The 17,723-nt window shown below is 36.0% G+C and overlaps 1 protein-coding gene across 6 annotated transcripts in view; it reads right to left on the bottom strand.

The window, feature by feature from the left end:
- Positions 1–10,065: 10,065 nt before the first annotated feature.
- The window catches only part of LOC127425524 (transport and Golgi organization protein 2 homolog), a 42,758-nt gene continuing 35,100 nt past the window's right edge, over positions 10,066–17,723 (bottom strand). For 4 of the 6 annotated variants that reach the window (XM_051671634.1, XM_051671643.1, XM_051671617.1 and 1 more), the window contains 4 exons: positions 16,758–16,825; positions 16,470–16,620; positions 11,167–11,271; positions 10,066–11,026 (listed from right to left, as the gene is read on the bottom strand). In XM_051671634.1, the coding sequence (XP_051527594.1) occupies positions 10,906–11,026; positions 11,167–11,271; positions 16,470–16,620; positions 16,758–16,825 (445 nt within the window). In that variant the 3' untranslated portion in view covers positions 10,066–10,905. The remainder of the gene's footprint in view (positions 11,027–11,166; positions 11,272–16,469; positions 16,621–16,757; positions 16,826–17,723) is intronic. The other 2 variants (XM_051671652.1, XM_051671625.1) reach the window with 1 other exon arrangement.

Below are 17,723 nucleotides of genomic sequence, written 5' to 3'. Positions count from 1 at the left end.
GCTTAGAATCTGGCATTTTTTATAGAATACCATCACTTTTCATTTATGTTATATAAAATAACAACAAGGGCTGAAAACATTCGCGTCGTAAATAAGCGCCACCTAGAGGTAATGTGGTAGAAATATTAATATGGATATATAATTCTTTCACACAGCACTTAAATAGACAAGTCATATATCAAATGAAAGCTCTCATTCTCAGGAATGTGACTATATAGCTTATTGTATTTCCCTTATACTACAGGGTGAAAGATGTCAAAAGAATCACAAAGTGAAATATGATTTCTGTAAGAAATCAAATACAAAGGTGTCTTTTATGCGCCGCGCCGATCAATGCTGCTGTAAGGTCCAAATAGCAACAAACCTTACATCTGCTCTTACCTTAGTCCATTTGCTATAAGATGGAAATAATAAACATGACCATTTGAAAATATGCTATAGTTTATAGTGCATGGGTTGTTTTTGATTAAATAAGACAGTGTTGTCCATTTGAATCCTGTGCAGATTCCAAATTCGGATGAACAGCTGCAACACTTGAGTTCTGTATCTGCACTGGAGGTGGTGGTGGAGCAGGTAAGATAGAATGTGATGTTGAACCATTGTTGTTTTACTCACTATATCAGGGCAATTCATCATTTTACTCCATCCCATGAAAATAAATTTCTCAGATTGCACCAAAAATTTCAGGTAAATTTGAATTTATGTTCAATAAATTCACTGTAAAAAAAATTCATAATTTTAACGGTAAAAAGCTGTAAAAATGCTACAGTAAAAAAAACGTTAATTGGTTAACGAGTAGTTACCTTAAAATATATGATAAAAAACTGTAGTTTTACGGTAAAACTTTGTAAAAATGTATATTTTTTTAATGTAAAAAGTATGATTTTCTGTATAATTAACAGTAAAAATGTATATTATGTTTAACATTTATGCATTTGGCAGACGCTTTTATCCAAAGCGACTTACAGTGCACTTATTACAGCGACAATCCCCCTGGAGCAACCTGGAGTTAAGTGCCTTGCTCAAGGACACAATTGTGGTGGCTGTGGGGATTGAATCAGCAACCTTCTGATTATCAGTTATGTGCTTTAGTCCACTACACCACCACCATCACTTCAACAAGCGAGTACATGTATTTTATGGTAAATTATTGTTTAAATTACGGTAAAAAACAATAATCCGGCATTCCCAGAATTCCCTGCGTGACCCAGTTCATTTCATTATTCAGTTCATCATCATTTAGTTTCTTCTTATTTTTAATATCAGTTATGTACTTTGGGGTTTTCTGTGTTATATTTGATGTAGTTTAGTTAATGTTTATTGCATTATTTTAATTTCACGTGTTACCCTGATGATTATAGTGTTTGTGTGAGTGACACTGAGCACTGTCTCTACATGTTTATTGGTCATTGCTCCAGGAAGGGCCTCTATTGTTGAACTTCATGTCATCATGTGCCCTTTTGTAATTACTATGGTGATTAACAATACATTATAAAGTGAAAAGCAGATTTTTACAGTTTCAGAAGGTTAATATATCAAGTTTATTATTTAATAATATAAATGACGGTAATGCACCGTCAAATATACAGGCATCAAAATTACATCCCGTAAAGCCTGAAACATGGTTACCGTATTTTTTACGGTGAATTTCTGGCAACCACAGCTGCCAGTTTTTTACCGTAAATTTAACAGGATTTTTTTTACAGGGTTTGCCTGCTGTTTCTGTGTGAATTTTTCCCAGCAAGAAAGCCTAAAGCACTTGTTGCTGACTTGAATGAGACGAAGGATTTCTTTACAAACTACAGTGACACGTTTACGTCACTAGACTCACTCTCAACCGCTGCATCTGGTGTGCTTTCAATACTAAACAGATACCACAGGGACATCAAATAATATGACTATATTAGGTAAGGATTCAATTTCTCTCAGATATTGTGTGTAAAAAGAGACATTTAGGTTAGTTCAATGATAAATAAATACATAAATAAACAAACAAAGAAATGAGTGATTGAGCCATTTTAATCTGAGCTCTTATGCCTGTTGTTATCATACCATGCATTTTGTACAGTAACTAATTATGCCAAGGAATTTTCATGCTTATGTAATGAGACATAATCCACATCCATTTTTACCTCATAATATTTCTCTGTTTCCACTTACAGGTGGACATTATCAGTGGTGTTCTACACCCTGATTCTAATTATAGTATTGCTGATGTTTGCTGGACTGGCTATTTGTGTTCCTCTGATATTCTTTCCTGCTGTTTACCCTGTGTACCTGACCGACCAATTGAAGCTGTCAGCCATCTACCTGCTTAGGGTCTAAGCAGTGTAATTCTTGATGTAATTTATCACATGGCAAAGACAGAGCATTCTATGACCAACACATTAATGAGATTCTTTTCATTTGCGTAAATAAAAAGAAGCTAGTTGCCCATTTCTTAGCAGTCAGCAAATATTAATGAATAATATGTGCACAACCCAGAAACTTCAAGAAGAGTTTAATTTGTTTTAGAGATGCTGGTGTGACATTCACCCTTTCTTGGCCCTTCATCACTCTTTTCTTTGGAGGGCATGCTTACACTTTAGGCTGCAGGGCCTGGACCAGTGGGCAGATTTTTGAGGTATTACGAGCACAAAAATTGACAAACATTTTGTACAGACATTTAACTGGATTATCGAGCCACAAACGACAATGCAAACTTTCAACATAACACAGATCGCAAATTGGACCACAAATGACTCTTTGCTCAAGCTAAATATGAAAACTTCAGAGATATACTAGTAAGGTTCTATACAATGTAAAAAGTGGCAAACAAACCAAAAATGTTAAATTCTGTCATTATTTATTTACACTCATGTTGTTTAAAACTCATAAGACTTTCTTTCTTTCATGGAACACAAAAGGAGATGTTAGGGAGAATGTTAGCCTCAGTCACTATTCACTTTTTTTGGATCTTTTTTCCCCATACAATGAAAGTGAATGGTGACTGAGGCTAACATTCTGCCTAACATCTATTGTGTTCCACATAAGAAAGAAAGGTTTGGAACAACATGATGGTGAGCAAATTATAACCGTATTTTCAGTTTTTAAGTGAACTGTCTACAGTATTTCTACTTGTTTAAACCATTAAAAATGACTTGCATTTGTGTAACCTAAGGAATTACAAATATTATTGACTTGATTAAAAGCAGTTTATTCAGATGTTACCACATGAAGCACATTTTCTAGGATACTGTGATCCTGACAAAACATTTTGTACAGCGTATTAGGGTAGTTGGTGCATAAAGTGTCCATTGGCATGAGCTCTGTTGTTTTTAAGTTCAAGGAAGATCCGTGTTCTACACCATATGGATGAAGTCTTTAATATGAATGTATTTCTAAAGCCATCAAGGTGCATGTAAAATATGTCTCTGTGTAATATGTCTCAGACAGGGTTGGGAGGGTTACTTTTGAAATGTATTCCACTACAGATTACAGAATACATGCTGTAAAATGTAATTTGTAACATATTCCATTAGATTACTCAAGGTCAGTAACGTATTCTAAATACTTTGGATTACTTCTTCAGCACTGGTAGATTTTTTCACATCTTTTGTCTATAAAAACTCTGCCAGTACAGTAAGACAAAATACACATGTTAAAAATACATTCTCTGAAAAACCTAAGTGTCTTATGCAGTGCTGTTTCTGAAACAAGATAAATCTAATTGATCTTGTTTTAAGGAAAACAATACAAAAATTATTATCAAGAATATGATTTTTGTCCTAATATCAAAGGTCTTACAAGAAACAAAGAAATTACGATCCAACATTAATTTTCTTGATAAAAAAATATGATCGTGCCTGGTAACATGTGCATGTAAAATGGCTAGAAATAGCATTTTAGCTTAGCATAAAGCTGACAGTTTACACAAGGTTTATTTCTATTTCTTCTGCTCCAAACTTACTTCAAACTTACTTCTCTGTCTGCTCATATGAATGTAACACATCATAAGAAAGTGTTTCACCGATGTTCAAATGCACTTTGGATTGCATCATTTATATGTATAAATGTTTTCCATCTGAAAGGACTAAATATTAAATGAAACAAATGACAAAAAAATGCAAAGTAATCTCTTCAGTAATCAAAATATTTTTTGAATGTAACTGTATTCTAATAACCAATGATTTCAATTATAACTGTAGTGGAATACAGTTACTTATATTTTGTATTTTAAATATGTAATCCCGTTACATGTATTCCGTTACTCCCCAACCCTGGTCTCAGAAGTTTGAGCTGTGTCATTTCAGTTGGTCTACGCTCATGCTTTGTAGTTGGTTTAACATAGCTGTGGAAACATTTGTTTGTTTTCTTGTGGGTTAGCATACATGTTTATTTCAACTGTTGCTTCTTTCTTTAGACCAGTGCTGATAATATCCTACAGAGCACCAGTCAGACTCAAGCAGCTCTTCAAAGTGAGGTTCCTTATATCATAGCAAATGTTAAGTCAGTTTTAAACATGTGCAATAACGTTCCATGACATCAATCCTAAATAACTAAAAAATAACATCAAATTAAATAATTGTTCAACATTATATATTTTAATGGGTGTTCCTGGTTCAATACAACTTAAGCTCTACCAACATTTGATGCATGCTGACAATTACCACACAACATAATTTTGAATCATGTTAAGAGTCATGCACTTACAATAGAAGTCTGTGGGGCTAGGCATTGCACTGAGATAAACGTTCGAAAGTATAGCGAGAAGACTTAAACATCATCATAACATGACTAGTATGATAAAATCACTTATTAACCTTGTCTGTGCAAAGTTATGTCCAATATTTCAGCTTCTGTCATGACCATGTAAAAACGGTAAACATTGTAACATGTCATGTTCACTGCTAAAAAATCCACCCAGAGGAATTAAGTTGTTTCCTCCACCTAGAACACGAGTTTTGCAACTTTACAGCTCAAATAATACACATTTTGTATGTAAGAATTAATAGTGCTTAAACAAAAATATTGCCCCATAGACTGAGGGATGAGTTGACATACTGTATGTCATTATTGATTGTCTCCTCCAGTTATAAGGATTGCTATGCCCCTTTTCAGACATGATTTTAGATGATTTGACTTCTCCAGTAGGTGTCTTTGTGTGCAGATAACAAGCCAGAGGAGCTACTACAACACTACATGAACTGGGTCAGACATGCGGTAAGTAGTTGGACACAACTCTATATAAAAAATCAATTTTGCATATTTTTGGGGACCGACATTTTAACTGTAGTTTACAATTAATGTGAATTTCACAGTAATGTGTAAGAGACAAAGACAAAAACTCTAATTATATGAACTCATTATGTTTACTTTAACACTTTGCTTTCAGTATAACAGAGTATTATAATCAAGAGGTATTTTATTTAACATGGTTTATCCAGAAGGAGGTTTCTTGTAATATTTCCCAGAAATCACTGCTGTGATTTATCATCTCATGCAAATTGTGTTCCCTTTAAACCAACCAAATTAGATTCCATTAACTGCTATTCAAACAGGCAGATACAAAGTTCTTTGCTTGGTTGAACCTGTTGCTTCTACATTCTTAATTTAGTCACATTTCCGTGTTAAAATACAATGTAGTTAAATTACACATGACTGAGGGATAAAGGCTAAAGAACAAAACAACTATAAATCAATGCAGCTGAAACAGGGCTGTCCCAAATAAAGGGCAGGGCCCATGGCAAGTACTGAGAATCTTAATTTTAAATCTAAAAGATAAAACCTCTATGCTGGTGTTACAGTCAGGTTTTGCTATTTATGTTTACAAAGAATGTATACGAAGAATATTGTAGTTTGCTATGATAGTTAGTTTAGCATTCATTTAAATATGTGCACGACTGATTTGCCATCAGATGATTTTGGTGCTGTTTTAAACATAATTTAGCATCTTAATGGTTTATTCTAGATTATATCAGAAGTTTTGGATTGTCAATGGCACCCTGGGTCTCTGAGCAATGTATACACCGCAACCTGTGAGAATGTGATTGATCCTTGTGTGAGTGAATGCTAACAGATGGAGGAAATGTTATGATGTAGTAGTAGACCTATATATAATGTGTAGTATAAATATATGTTGTTTTTTACAGAAATAATTACATGCATTCTTATATAAGTATCATGTTAAACCATTTGTACACGATTTTTCACTCTTGACAGTATTGTCCTGTTTATATCTTCCTTTAAAGAATGCATTCTGGCTCTGTCTTGGATGGTGCTGTACTTTTCTGGTTCCTGGTGTGATCTTTTGCATATTCAAACTAGAGCTTCTGCCCAGAAAGTAAGACAAATTACAACTCCAAAATGATTTGACATTGTGACCAGTGTGAACTGATATCTCGAAATAATTACTATTACAATAAATATTACGATTTTAATATAAACGAATATAAATATGAATACAAATATAAGGATTATTGTCCATTTTAAGTATTATAGTGACTTTATGCAATTGGTTCTACAGCAATATTAGTCAAATAATAGAGATTCATTTTTGTTTAAGTTGCATCTTTTGTATGTAATAACAGGGTGTTGTTTTCATTGTTTATCTCATCTATCTAAAATGCAGCAAAGCACCATTCTATATGTCAGAGGATATCATCGATACTGATATTCAACCTTAAAGCTACAACACAATGGATGATATGGAGGTAGTGTTTCTTTCCTCATCGCAAATTTCCTCTATTTATTGCAGTTGTTTATCTTACTAAGGAACGAGTAAAAAATAAGGCTGATATCATGTCTGTGTTAGATTTATGAATTGATAGCTCAAAGATTTTGGGGGGAATTCACTGTGCCCGGTAAACTGCGCCCGGTAAAAGCGCCGGTTAGTTGCACGTGCTGTCTGTGTTTGTATTGCCTGATTCACTAAAGGTATTATGCTGATCAGGCAACAGCTCAAATGCCCACAAAATCTATGCTGAACGCAATTTGCACTCACATTTCATATCTTGCAGGCTGATTCTTAATCCTATATAGTGGAGAATGCAGCAGAACCCTGCAATTACCACGTATTTTACATATTTGTAAGATGACACTGTCATCTGCCTCATCCAGGATGATGATGAGTCTGCATACAGAAGGGAGGTTGAACAGCTGGCTGTCTAGTGCAGTCAAAACAACCTGGAGCTGAACACGCTCCAAACAGTGGAGATGATAGTGGACTTTAGGAGGAACACCCCAAGTCAAGTCGAGTCAAGTCATTTTTATTTGTATAGCACTTTTCACAACAAACATCATTTTCAAAGCAGCTTTACAGGAAATCATGCATAAAAAAAAATCATAATAAATGAAAATGTAATATCTATAAAGACTTTGAATGATCATTGTGTAGTTTGATTAAATATGTGTATAAAAATTAAATAATTAAATAATAATTTTATTTAGAACCCCTGTGAACAAGTTGAAGGCGACTGTAGCAAGGAACACAAAACTCCATAAGATGTTGGTTAATGGAGAAAAATAACCTTGGAAGAAACCAGGCTCACTGTGGGGGCCAGTTCCCCTCTGGCTAAACAACATGAATGTAATGCCAATATTAGTTATTTGTGTGCAGTGCAAGTCATGGTTTAAAATGTGTAAATTAAGCGTTGATGTAGTGTTTATATATATAGATCTTTGAGATTAATGACTAATGTCTTTGAGGTCCATCCTGGATTAACTGCAGAAGTTCACATAGATGCATTGTCCTTTGTTAGTTGGCTGATGAAGGCTTTTGTTGGTAATTAAATGATAGTCTAAGTATTCCATTTCAAGAGTGCAGTCCATCAATAGACAAAGGTGATGCAGGCAGAGATCAATGAGATGCATCGCAGTTCAACCGGCAGGTCATTTTGGTGAGGTTTGGTGGGGTCCATCCTAAGTCCAAGGTTCAGGCAGTGGCATATGAAGTATCTGATGTCTTACAGTTGGAGCTGGCATCAGTTCAATCTCTGAAGTCAAAAGTCTGAAGTGATGTCTGGCTAGCACCGGCTGTAGTTTGTTGTCATCACTCAGTGACACGTAGCAGTGGAGTATGACACCAAGCAGGAATGAAGCTGGATCTGGCCGGCTCTGGTAACCTCGGATATGAATCCCAGGGATATTGACCCTACTCACCATTCTGAACAGCACTGTAGCAGCAGGTTCCTGGGGTCTGCCATCTCACATGAACTGAAGTGGAAGACCCACATTGACTTCACTGTGAAAAAGGCCCAGCAGAAAGTTCAACCCGCCACAGGTGCTGCTGATACAGTTCTACTCAGCAGTCATTGAGTCTGTCCTCTGCACTTCAATAACTTTTCTAGTTTGGTTCAGCTATGAAATCGGACATCAGAAGACTACAAAGGACAGTTCGGACTGCTGAGTGGATTACTGGTTGCCCCCTGCCCTCCCTTCAAGAACTCTACACTTCCAGAGTGAGAAAAAGGGCTGGAAAAAATCACTCGGGACACCACTCACCCAGCCCATTACCTTTTTGAACTGTTGCCTTCTGGCCGGCGCTACAGAGCAATGAGCACCAGAACTGTCAGGCACAAGAACAGTTTTTTCCCACAGGCTATCCATCTCATGAACAATTAAAACTGCTCCATTGAGCATTAATTATGTGCAATACACAGTTTAGTCTTTTTATATTTATCCAACATACCCTACCTCTTCTGCCATTACATTCCCTTGCACTATCTGTATATAACAGATTTGTATTTGTACATATGTAAATATATATATATTTTTTTATAAATATATACTTATATTTTCTATTTGCTTTTTATTTTTATTTATTTTTTTATCTCTGTCTTGTTTGTCCACTGGAAGCTTCTGCCACCAAGACAAATTCCTTGTATGTGTAAGCATACTTGGCAATAAAGCTCATTCTGAATTTAAAGTTTTGAGTGAACTATATCTTTAAATGAAAGTATGAATTAATGGTCTACATGCAATTTCAGTGGCTTCCTTTTTGTTCGTTTTGTTATTTATTTCTGTCATATGATGGTCGTTTTCTTTTTCTAAAAATAAAAGTAAGCTATTACAAATAAAAGACAAATATAACATATTGCAAAGCCTCACATATTGTTTAATTTAAATTAATTTAGTATCAGCTTGACTATTTGGGCTTTAGAGCAGCTTTCTATTCTTGAGTAGCATATCCCTAGATGGCAGTAGACCACAATCAGTCTTATCTCTTTAGTAAATGGCAGTAACACACCATAATGGACCCTTTTCACATTTCTGGATTTGGAACACGGAAGTAAACTACAGATGGATAAACTTCTTTAGAGGTGAATGGGAGACCATAGCAATTATTATTTTTGTTTTTGCATTTGCTCCATCAGCAAAAGTTAAAATCCACTATTATATTTCCACAACTTTCCAGAAGAAAAATAGTGATGGATGGATTATGGCAGTCAGAAGAGAGAAAGATGCCAAATGTTCTATCACTCACTCTCTACAGCTGTATTTAAAAAAAAAACCCATAACAGCACTAGTGTATAAATAATTTTTTTTATGTACACTAGGGTAATATAACAAAAAGTATAGTGTTTATAAATTTAAATTAAATGAATAAAAAAATTAAAAAAAAGGAAAAATGTTTGCTGTTTACGCTGCTAATTTGAGGAAATGCGTCATCACTGCCAGTGAAAAGGGTCCATTAAGTTAAATGTCATGTTGTGCAATACATAGTAACTAGTTTAGTACCTACAGTCCTCGTATAGTAAGTGCTTTATTCATGACATGCATGAACACAGGAGAAAATGGCATACAGGTAGGTCACTTCACTAAACCAAATACATGAGCTTTGTGACAAGACTGTTATCTCTTTTGAGGTATCTTGATAGTAAAGTGTTCTTGCCAGCTCAGACAAGATATTTGGGTCTGGCTTAAAATATGAGTGAACAGCAAATACAAAACAAAACACATGCCTAAACTAAATCAGAGACTAGTTTTGAAACCATCAAATCTATGGCAAGCAAAATCAGCACCGTTGATACACATGATATTAGAAACAAGTGTATCAGATTCAGACAAGCACACACAAGCCAGAGAGACTTTTTTTTTTTTTTTACACGCTGAATATCAAATTGCAGGCACTTTGTTATCAACCAAAGAGATGACACCAAATGGCACATAAATATCAGTTTCCTGAAAACTGGCATAAAATACATTTGTCATCTTATAACTTTCTTTAGAGTGAGCGCAGCAATGGAGATATCAAACCATACAGACTTCAAACTTTGAAACAGTTTCAAAGTTAAATCAAAATGGTTTGATCTAATATGAAAAATGACTTTTCACAATAAGATGTTTTAAAAAAAATGACTGAAAACACTGTTCCTTCATTTTTGGCAGTAGCTTTTCAAAGCGAAAGTTGTGCTATTCAGTGGATTACTACTGCACCATTGTGCAACATAATGAAGCCAATTTATTTTTTACTATTTGAATTTTCTTTTTGTGTGTGTGTGACAGTGATTCTTTGGCAGTAAACATTTTGCTCCCCCAACTATTCTGTCCAACAGACAGTTGATAAGTGGAAGTTGTGTTATGATAAAACAGGATTCAGTGGATGATAAATAACATTGTTTCACATTCTTCATACTTATCTGGCTTCTATAATAATTAACAGATGAAAAGAGAATCACATCCCCTCAAAATCACACCTTTTATGAGGAAAACTAAAAAGAAAAATCGAGAAACAAGAAAGTGCAATCAAGCTTCCTTTCAGAACTGTGCCATAGTAAAAATAGTTAACACTTTTCCCATTTCAACAGGACAGTCCAAGTAAAGTCTTAATCTTCGTACTGATAGAAACAGTGGTGCTGCATGGCTTGAGCAGAGGGTTGCTTGAGAAAGGCACAGCGTGAGGCTTTTCCTTCCTTGGCCAGGTCATCATTCCTGCAGTTTAAAATGGAAGCTATTTGTGCTCCACTGGTTGATGTCACAGTTTAGCATGTTATGCTCTGTAAAGTTCACATTTCCCTCTTGGTCGATGAGGATTATCGTATTGGTCCTGTGATGGCCAGACACAAAGATATGACACTGGTTTTAAGACCCAGCATTTATCCTAATAACTAGAGGAAATTTCAGCATGCATTGATCTTCAACACTGAGAGAGAAGTAAGAGTAGGAATAGAATGATGGGACCCATACCTTGTTCCGTATCCTGGTGAGCGCACACACACTGCAGACAGGGCTCGGAGCATGGCCTTACTGTAGCCCACACCTTGACTCTCCTGTGCAGGGTCCGGGGTGTTTCTGGGAAGAGAGGTAATGTAAGTTTCATTCCAAAAGATAATTCATATTAAAATTTGTTTATGTACCAATATATTAATACATACAAATTAGAGGTCTACCGATATTGGATTTTGCTGATACAATAATAATGTGTTGAAAGGTAATAACATTTTAATTAGATTATTTGAAAAATCAATATACAGAATGTTAAATCATGTTCTTAGTCTTTCCCTTCCTGTGACGGGGTGGCTCAGACCGAGGCTACAAGAGTCCAGATTGTGTAACTAAAATTCCAATAATAACCAGAAAAAAAAAGAGAAAAGGCATGAGGTGGAACTACAAACAAGCCTGAAAAACACCAGGGACTCTTATTTCGAAATATCTGTGTGCCACTGCTTCTACCTGCTTACTCAACAGGAAAATAAAATAATGAATTCTTACAACCATCTCCAGTGATGAAGGACATCACCGGACCCTTTCTATATCCCCTTCAATTTGCTTATTGAGCAAACAGGTCTGTGGATGATGCAGTCAACATGGGATTGCATCATATCCTGCAACATCTGGACAGACCAGGGACATACGGTACTGTGCAAAAGTCTTACGCACATAAGGTATTTCACAAAAGCATTTGTCTTAAGATGGTTATTTATATCTTCAGCTTTAGTGTGTCAATAGGAAATATAAATGTTAGACTCCCAAACATTACTTTTGCAAATAGAAAAGATTAGAACAGAAGAACAGGGAGCCCTGCAACAGATGTCATGGCCCCCACAAAGCCCCCCACTGAACATCGTGTAAGTCTGAGATTACATAAAGAGACAGACGCAATTGAGACAGCCTAAATAGATAGAAGAACTGTGGCGAATTCTCCAAAAAACTTGGAACATCAAATCTGCCAACAACCAAGAAAAAGTGTGTCCAGGTGTACCTATGAGAATTGGTGCTGTTTAAAGGCAAAGGTGGTCACTCTGAATATTGATTTAGCTTTTTATGTTTACTGGACTTTGTATGACATAAGTGATAAATGAAAACTATTTATTTCATTATTTTTGAAAACATCCTCACTATGCAACATTTTTCACAAGTGCCTAAAACTTTTGCACAGTAATGCATGCAAGCATCCTTTTTGTGGACTTCAGTTCGGCTTTCAACAACATCATCTCAGCTATACTCCGGACTAAATTACACCAGCTCTCTGTTCCCACGTCTGTCTGTCAGTGGAGCACCAGCTTTCTGACGGACAGGCAGCAGTTTGTGAGACAGGGGAAACTCACTTCCAGCACATGTACGATCAGCGCTGGTGCCCCCCAGGAATGTGTGCTCTCCCCACTACTCTTCTCCCTGTATACCAATGATTGCACCGCCAAGGACACCTCTGTCAAGCTCCTGAAGTTTGCCGATGACACTACTGTCATCGGCCTCATCCAAGATGATGATGAGTCTGTATACAGAAGGAAAGTTGAACGGCTGGCTCACTGGTGCAGTCAAAACAACCTGGAGCAACAACCTGAACACGCTCAAAACAGTGGAGATGATAGTGGACTTTACGAGGAACACCCCAAAATTTACCCCGCTCACCATTTTAAACAGCACTGTGGCAGCAGTGGAGTCATTCAGGTTTCTGGGTACTACCATCTCACAGGACCTGAAGTGGGAGACCCACATTGACTCCATTGTGAAAAAGGCCCAGCAGAGGTTGTACTTCCTTCACCAGTTGAGGAAGTTCAACCTGCCACAGGCGCTGCTGATACAGTTCTACTCAGCAGTCATTGAGCCGATTATTGGTTGCCCCCTGCCCTCCCTTCAAGAACTGTACAGTTCCAGAGTGAGGAAAAGGGCTGGAAAAATCACTCTGGACCCCACTCACCCAGCCCATTACCTTTTTGAACTGTTGCCTTTTGGCAGGTGCTACAGAGCACTGAGCACCAGAACCATCAGGCACAGGAACAGTTTTTTTCCTCCGGGCTATCCATCTCATGAATAGTTAAAATTGCCCAATTGAGCAATAATTACATGCAACACACAGCTTAGTCTATTTAGATTTATCCAACATACCCTACCTCTTCTGCCATACATTCCCTTGCATCTGTATATAACAGATTTGTGTTTGTATATACGTATATATATATATATATATATATATATATTTTGTCTTCTTGTGTATTTCTATATATACCTATATTTTCTATTCACTTTTAATTTTTTTCTTCTACTTTTTTGTTATTATCTCTGTCTTGTTATTGTATTGTTTGTGCACTGGAAGCTTCTGTCACCAAGACAAATTCCTTGTATGTGTAAGCATACTTGGCAATAAAGGTCATTCTAATCTGTTCTGATCTTCTGATTTATATAGTACTTTTCTGACACTACACTCAAAGCGCTTTACACAGTGAACAGGGGCTCTCTTCAACCACCACCAGTGTGCAGCATCCACCTGGATGATGCGACGGCAGCCAGTATGCTCACCACACACCAGCTATTGGTGGGGAGGAGAGAGTAGAGTTACTGAACCAATTAATGGATGGGGATTATTAGGAAGCCATGATTGATGAGGGCCATTGGGGGGAATTTGGTCAGGACACCGGGGTACACCCCTACTCTTTTCGAGAAGTGTCCTGGGATACTGAGAGTCAGGACCTCGGTTTAACGTCTCATCTGAAGGACGGTGCCTTTTTACATTATAGGGTCCCCGTCACTATACTGGGGCATTAGAACCCACCCAGACCACAGGTTGAGCACCCCCTGTTGGCCTTCCATATACCTTTTCCAGCATCAACCTTAGTTTTCCACAGGAGGACTCCCATCCAGGTACTGACCAGGCTCAACCCTGCTTAGCTTCAGTGGGCAACCGGTCTTGAGCTACAGGGTGATATGGCTGCTGTTATAATGCTTAAATAAAACTGGGCAAGGAATCGGAAGTCTGAGATCACAAGTTGAAAATGTACATATTGAACTGCATCATTAAACCAGCCTCAGCCAACATCTTTGAAAATACCCTGTAGCCTGGAAATCTGGAAAATTTGTAATAATTAGTGCCTGACCGATATATCGGTCGGCCAATATTAGCCTTTCACCGATATATCGGTATCGGTGTATATGTTTACCGATATGCGCAGATATAAAAACTTTTTCAGAACATATAATGCAGAAAACAATGCTTTTGAATTGGTTTCATAGTGTAGTTTTCCAGCAGAGCACGCTCTGACTCCATTGTTTACAGAGCTGAACTGACGGTGGCTCTGCAGACAGGGCGGAGTTCAGCAGTAGCTGTTAGCCAGCTACAGTTTGTCAGTGCAGTCAGTAATGTAGTAGATTGAAAGGTAAACATCAGAGCATCTTTTTGCAGCTCAGCAGACAATGGAGCAGTGGTGGATTTTGTCTGCTGAGTGTTGATTTCATGCTATGTTATTACCTAGTTGGTGAGACACAATGCTGGAAAGTAAAATAAACAATGTCCGTCTTTTACTCTCCGTGACAACAAGCTAACAGCTAACTAGCTAATCACGTAGCTACTTTCACTGCTTGTCAGCTGAGTGGAAGCTAATGAGTAAACATGTATTCACCAAACTGTTTACAAAATGTAATATTTAGAAGTCTGGTTTTCCACCGTTGAAAGTTTCCCCTGAACTTGTATAGCAGAAAACTGTGTAACACCGCTGCTTATCTTGACTCGGCAGTGTTAATATAGTCAGCATTTGACTAAACAATAGTACTGATGTTTATTTAGCTATTTATTTTATTTTTATTTATTCTTTATTTTAATGGTCAACATTTGACTGATACTAAACAGTAATACTGATGTTTATTTAGCTATTTATTTTATTTTTATTCTTTATTTTAATGGTCAGCATTTGATACTAAACAGTACTGATGTTTATTTAGCTATTTATTTTAATTTTTATTTATTCTTTATTTTAATGGTCAGCATTTGACTGATACTAAACATACAGTACTGATGTTTATTTAGCTATTTATTGTATTTTTATTTATTCTTTATTTAAATGGTCAGCAATTGACATACTAAACATACAGTACTGATGTTTATTAAGCTATTTATTGTTTTTTTATTTATTTATTTTCTCAGTGTTCATTTCTAAAATTTGTTGACAATGTATAATAATAATGTCAAATATTCTTTGATAAAAATATTTGTTTAAGAAAGTAGCCTTCTGAATACCTTTGCATAGTTATACTGATGCAAAATCGGTGAAAAATCCACATAGAAAAGGTCTGTTTTTATTCCAGCTCAAAAATTAAATATATCGGCCACCATATTGGTAATCGGTGAATTTTATGGGACAAAAATCCCATATCGGTCAGGCTCTAGTAATATGAAAAAAGCAACATATCACATAAAAATACAAGCTGACTAAGGCTGCAAAGTGCTTGGAAAAAAAAGCTAAGAGCTTTCCTATTACGCAAAGACTATTTACATACTTTATCACCATCTCTGATTTTAAACTAATTACCCTTCCTGATGACTATGCAATTATATTCAATTTCAATGGTGCAGAATGCCTAAGACTCATAATGGCTAATCAGAATTCACTCTAAATGTTTCACTGACATCAATTAATCTACATAATCTAAAAGGTCATTACTGACATGAGTGGGCTGTGATATCTATCTCTAATAATCTCAAGTGACAAAATAACAGAGAAATGTTTTAAAAAAAGAAAAAAAAAAAGAAAAAAAAGGTAATTAATATTTATAAACTAATAGGTCAATATCGACATGAGTTGGCTGTAATATCTGTCTCTAATAGACTCAAGTGACAAAATAACAGGGAAATGTGTAAAAAATAAATAGATTGATACTGATAAAACAATGATGCTTGCACTCTTCCGATGTTAGAAACATCCAGTGTCTTATGTGACTTTGCAAGGTTGTTTTTATTACTTTAAATTCATTGCTTGATAGTCTACCTGCATTCACCTTATAAAATCTAAGAAAAAAGGAAAGCTTCAAAAACAGCGCTGTAATAAAATCATGCGGCCTGTGCTTCAAAGATTTCATAAAGTAACTTTCTAATAATCCTTGCTTTGTGTCTTGATTGCCTCTTGAGGATCAAAGAGAATGAATGCTTGGCTGATTGTTTAAGCCAGATAAAGGCAGATGGAAGAAAGATAAAGAGACACACAGAGAATGGAACAGAACACTATTATGGGGGAAACCCTCCTGAAAAAAGCAAGAGAATAATGAGTTTCATAACTTACAGCTCACAATTTTTGAGGATATGCATCAGTTCTTGAACTAAGCCATCAGGGGGCAGCATTCTGCTCACTACACTGGTGAACAGTTGCTTGCCGTGCTGCAGTTTTTTCCAAGGAGTTTCCAGAAGAGAGTTACTTAACCCATAAATTCCTGCTGAAACAAACATGATCATCCATCACTTGCTATGAGTGCTGTCTGAATTAGACACACCCACAAATCTGGAACAATAGAATCTGGTGTTTCAGGTGTAATGTTACAAACAGATTATCAGTGTCTTGGACTGAACAAACCTGCTTTAAGATGAATGGGTTCTGAACTGCCTTTGTTTCCATAGTAACACAATGTGTCTTCATTGGCCCTGCATCCAACAACATAGTGAAAAAAATGAGTTAGTGCTCACTGCTAAAACACAATTAAACACAAATTACAGCTATTTTACAGATAACATTTCCATGTGTATGTAATAAATGCAAATTATATATAGAAGTGTGGTGCCCAAAGAAAATCAACATATACTTTCTACTAATAAAACAAAGTAGAAGAATATAAATACACACAAAAACATTGTCTCATCTTCCAAGTTTTATGGACAGTTAAAACCGCATTCGCTTACACCACAGTCAGCATCCTTGTTAAAAAAGAGAATAAATACAAGAGAATAAACTAGATTAAATTAGGTTGATAAGGCTTTGCTCTCTTGTTTTTGTCCTCTAATCATTAGGAGCTGGTCAGCACTGAATTCACTTAGTACACAGTAAGCAAAAATCAGCATGGACAAAATAATTTTTTCCATGGTTGGATATCTCAATGCAAGGACCGTCATTGCTAGTTTTTTGTATATCCTCCACAAACTTTCTGTTTACAGTAGAGGTCTGGGGGGTTGGGGAGGTGTTGTGTTATATGGATTAATAGATAATTTACAGTATATAACATACTAATTTATGTAACCTAAAGTTAAAAGGTACACTCAGTAATTCTTGCGCCAGCAGTCATCTTTTATAAGGACACCATGCAAAAGCAATAATTTCCAGTCAGCTCTATTTAATTTATTCTGTGAGCAAAATTATTCGATAATACCTACCAAGATAAAATGAGTAGTGTTTAGCTGCTTATGAGATCTCACATAGTGGCCCCAATGAAGCAGTTCAGCTCCATGTAAAATAAAACTTTTATTAGGCTACTGATATGACTGGATTATTCATTTCATGTGAGTGTACATCATTTAAAAAGAAATAAAAAATAAAAAATTATATATT

Source organism: Myxocyprinus asiaticus, chromosome 3 (genome assembly GCF_019703515.2).
Source record: "Myxocyprinus asiaticus isolate MX2 ecotype Aquarium Trade chromosome 3, UBuf_Myxa_2, whole genome shotgun sequence".
NCBI lineage: Eukaryota > Metazoa > Chordata > Actinopteri > Cypriniformes > Catostomidae > Myxocyprinus > Myxocyprinus asiaticus.
Note: the sequence above shows the minus strand (reverse complement) of the source record. Positions and strands in the feature narration are given on the sequence as shown.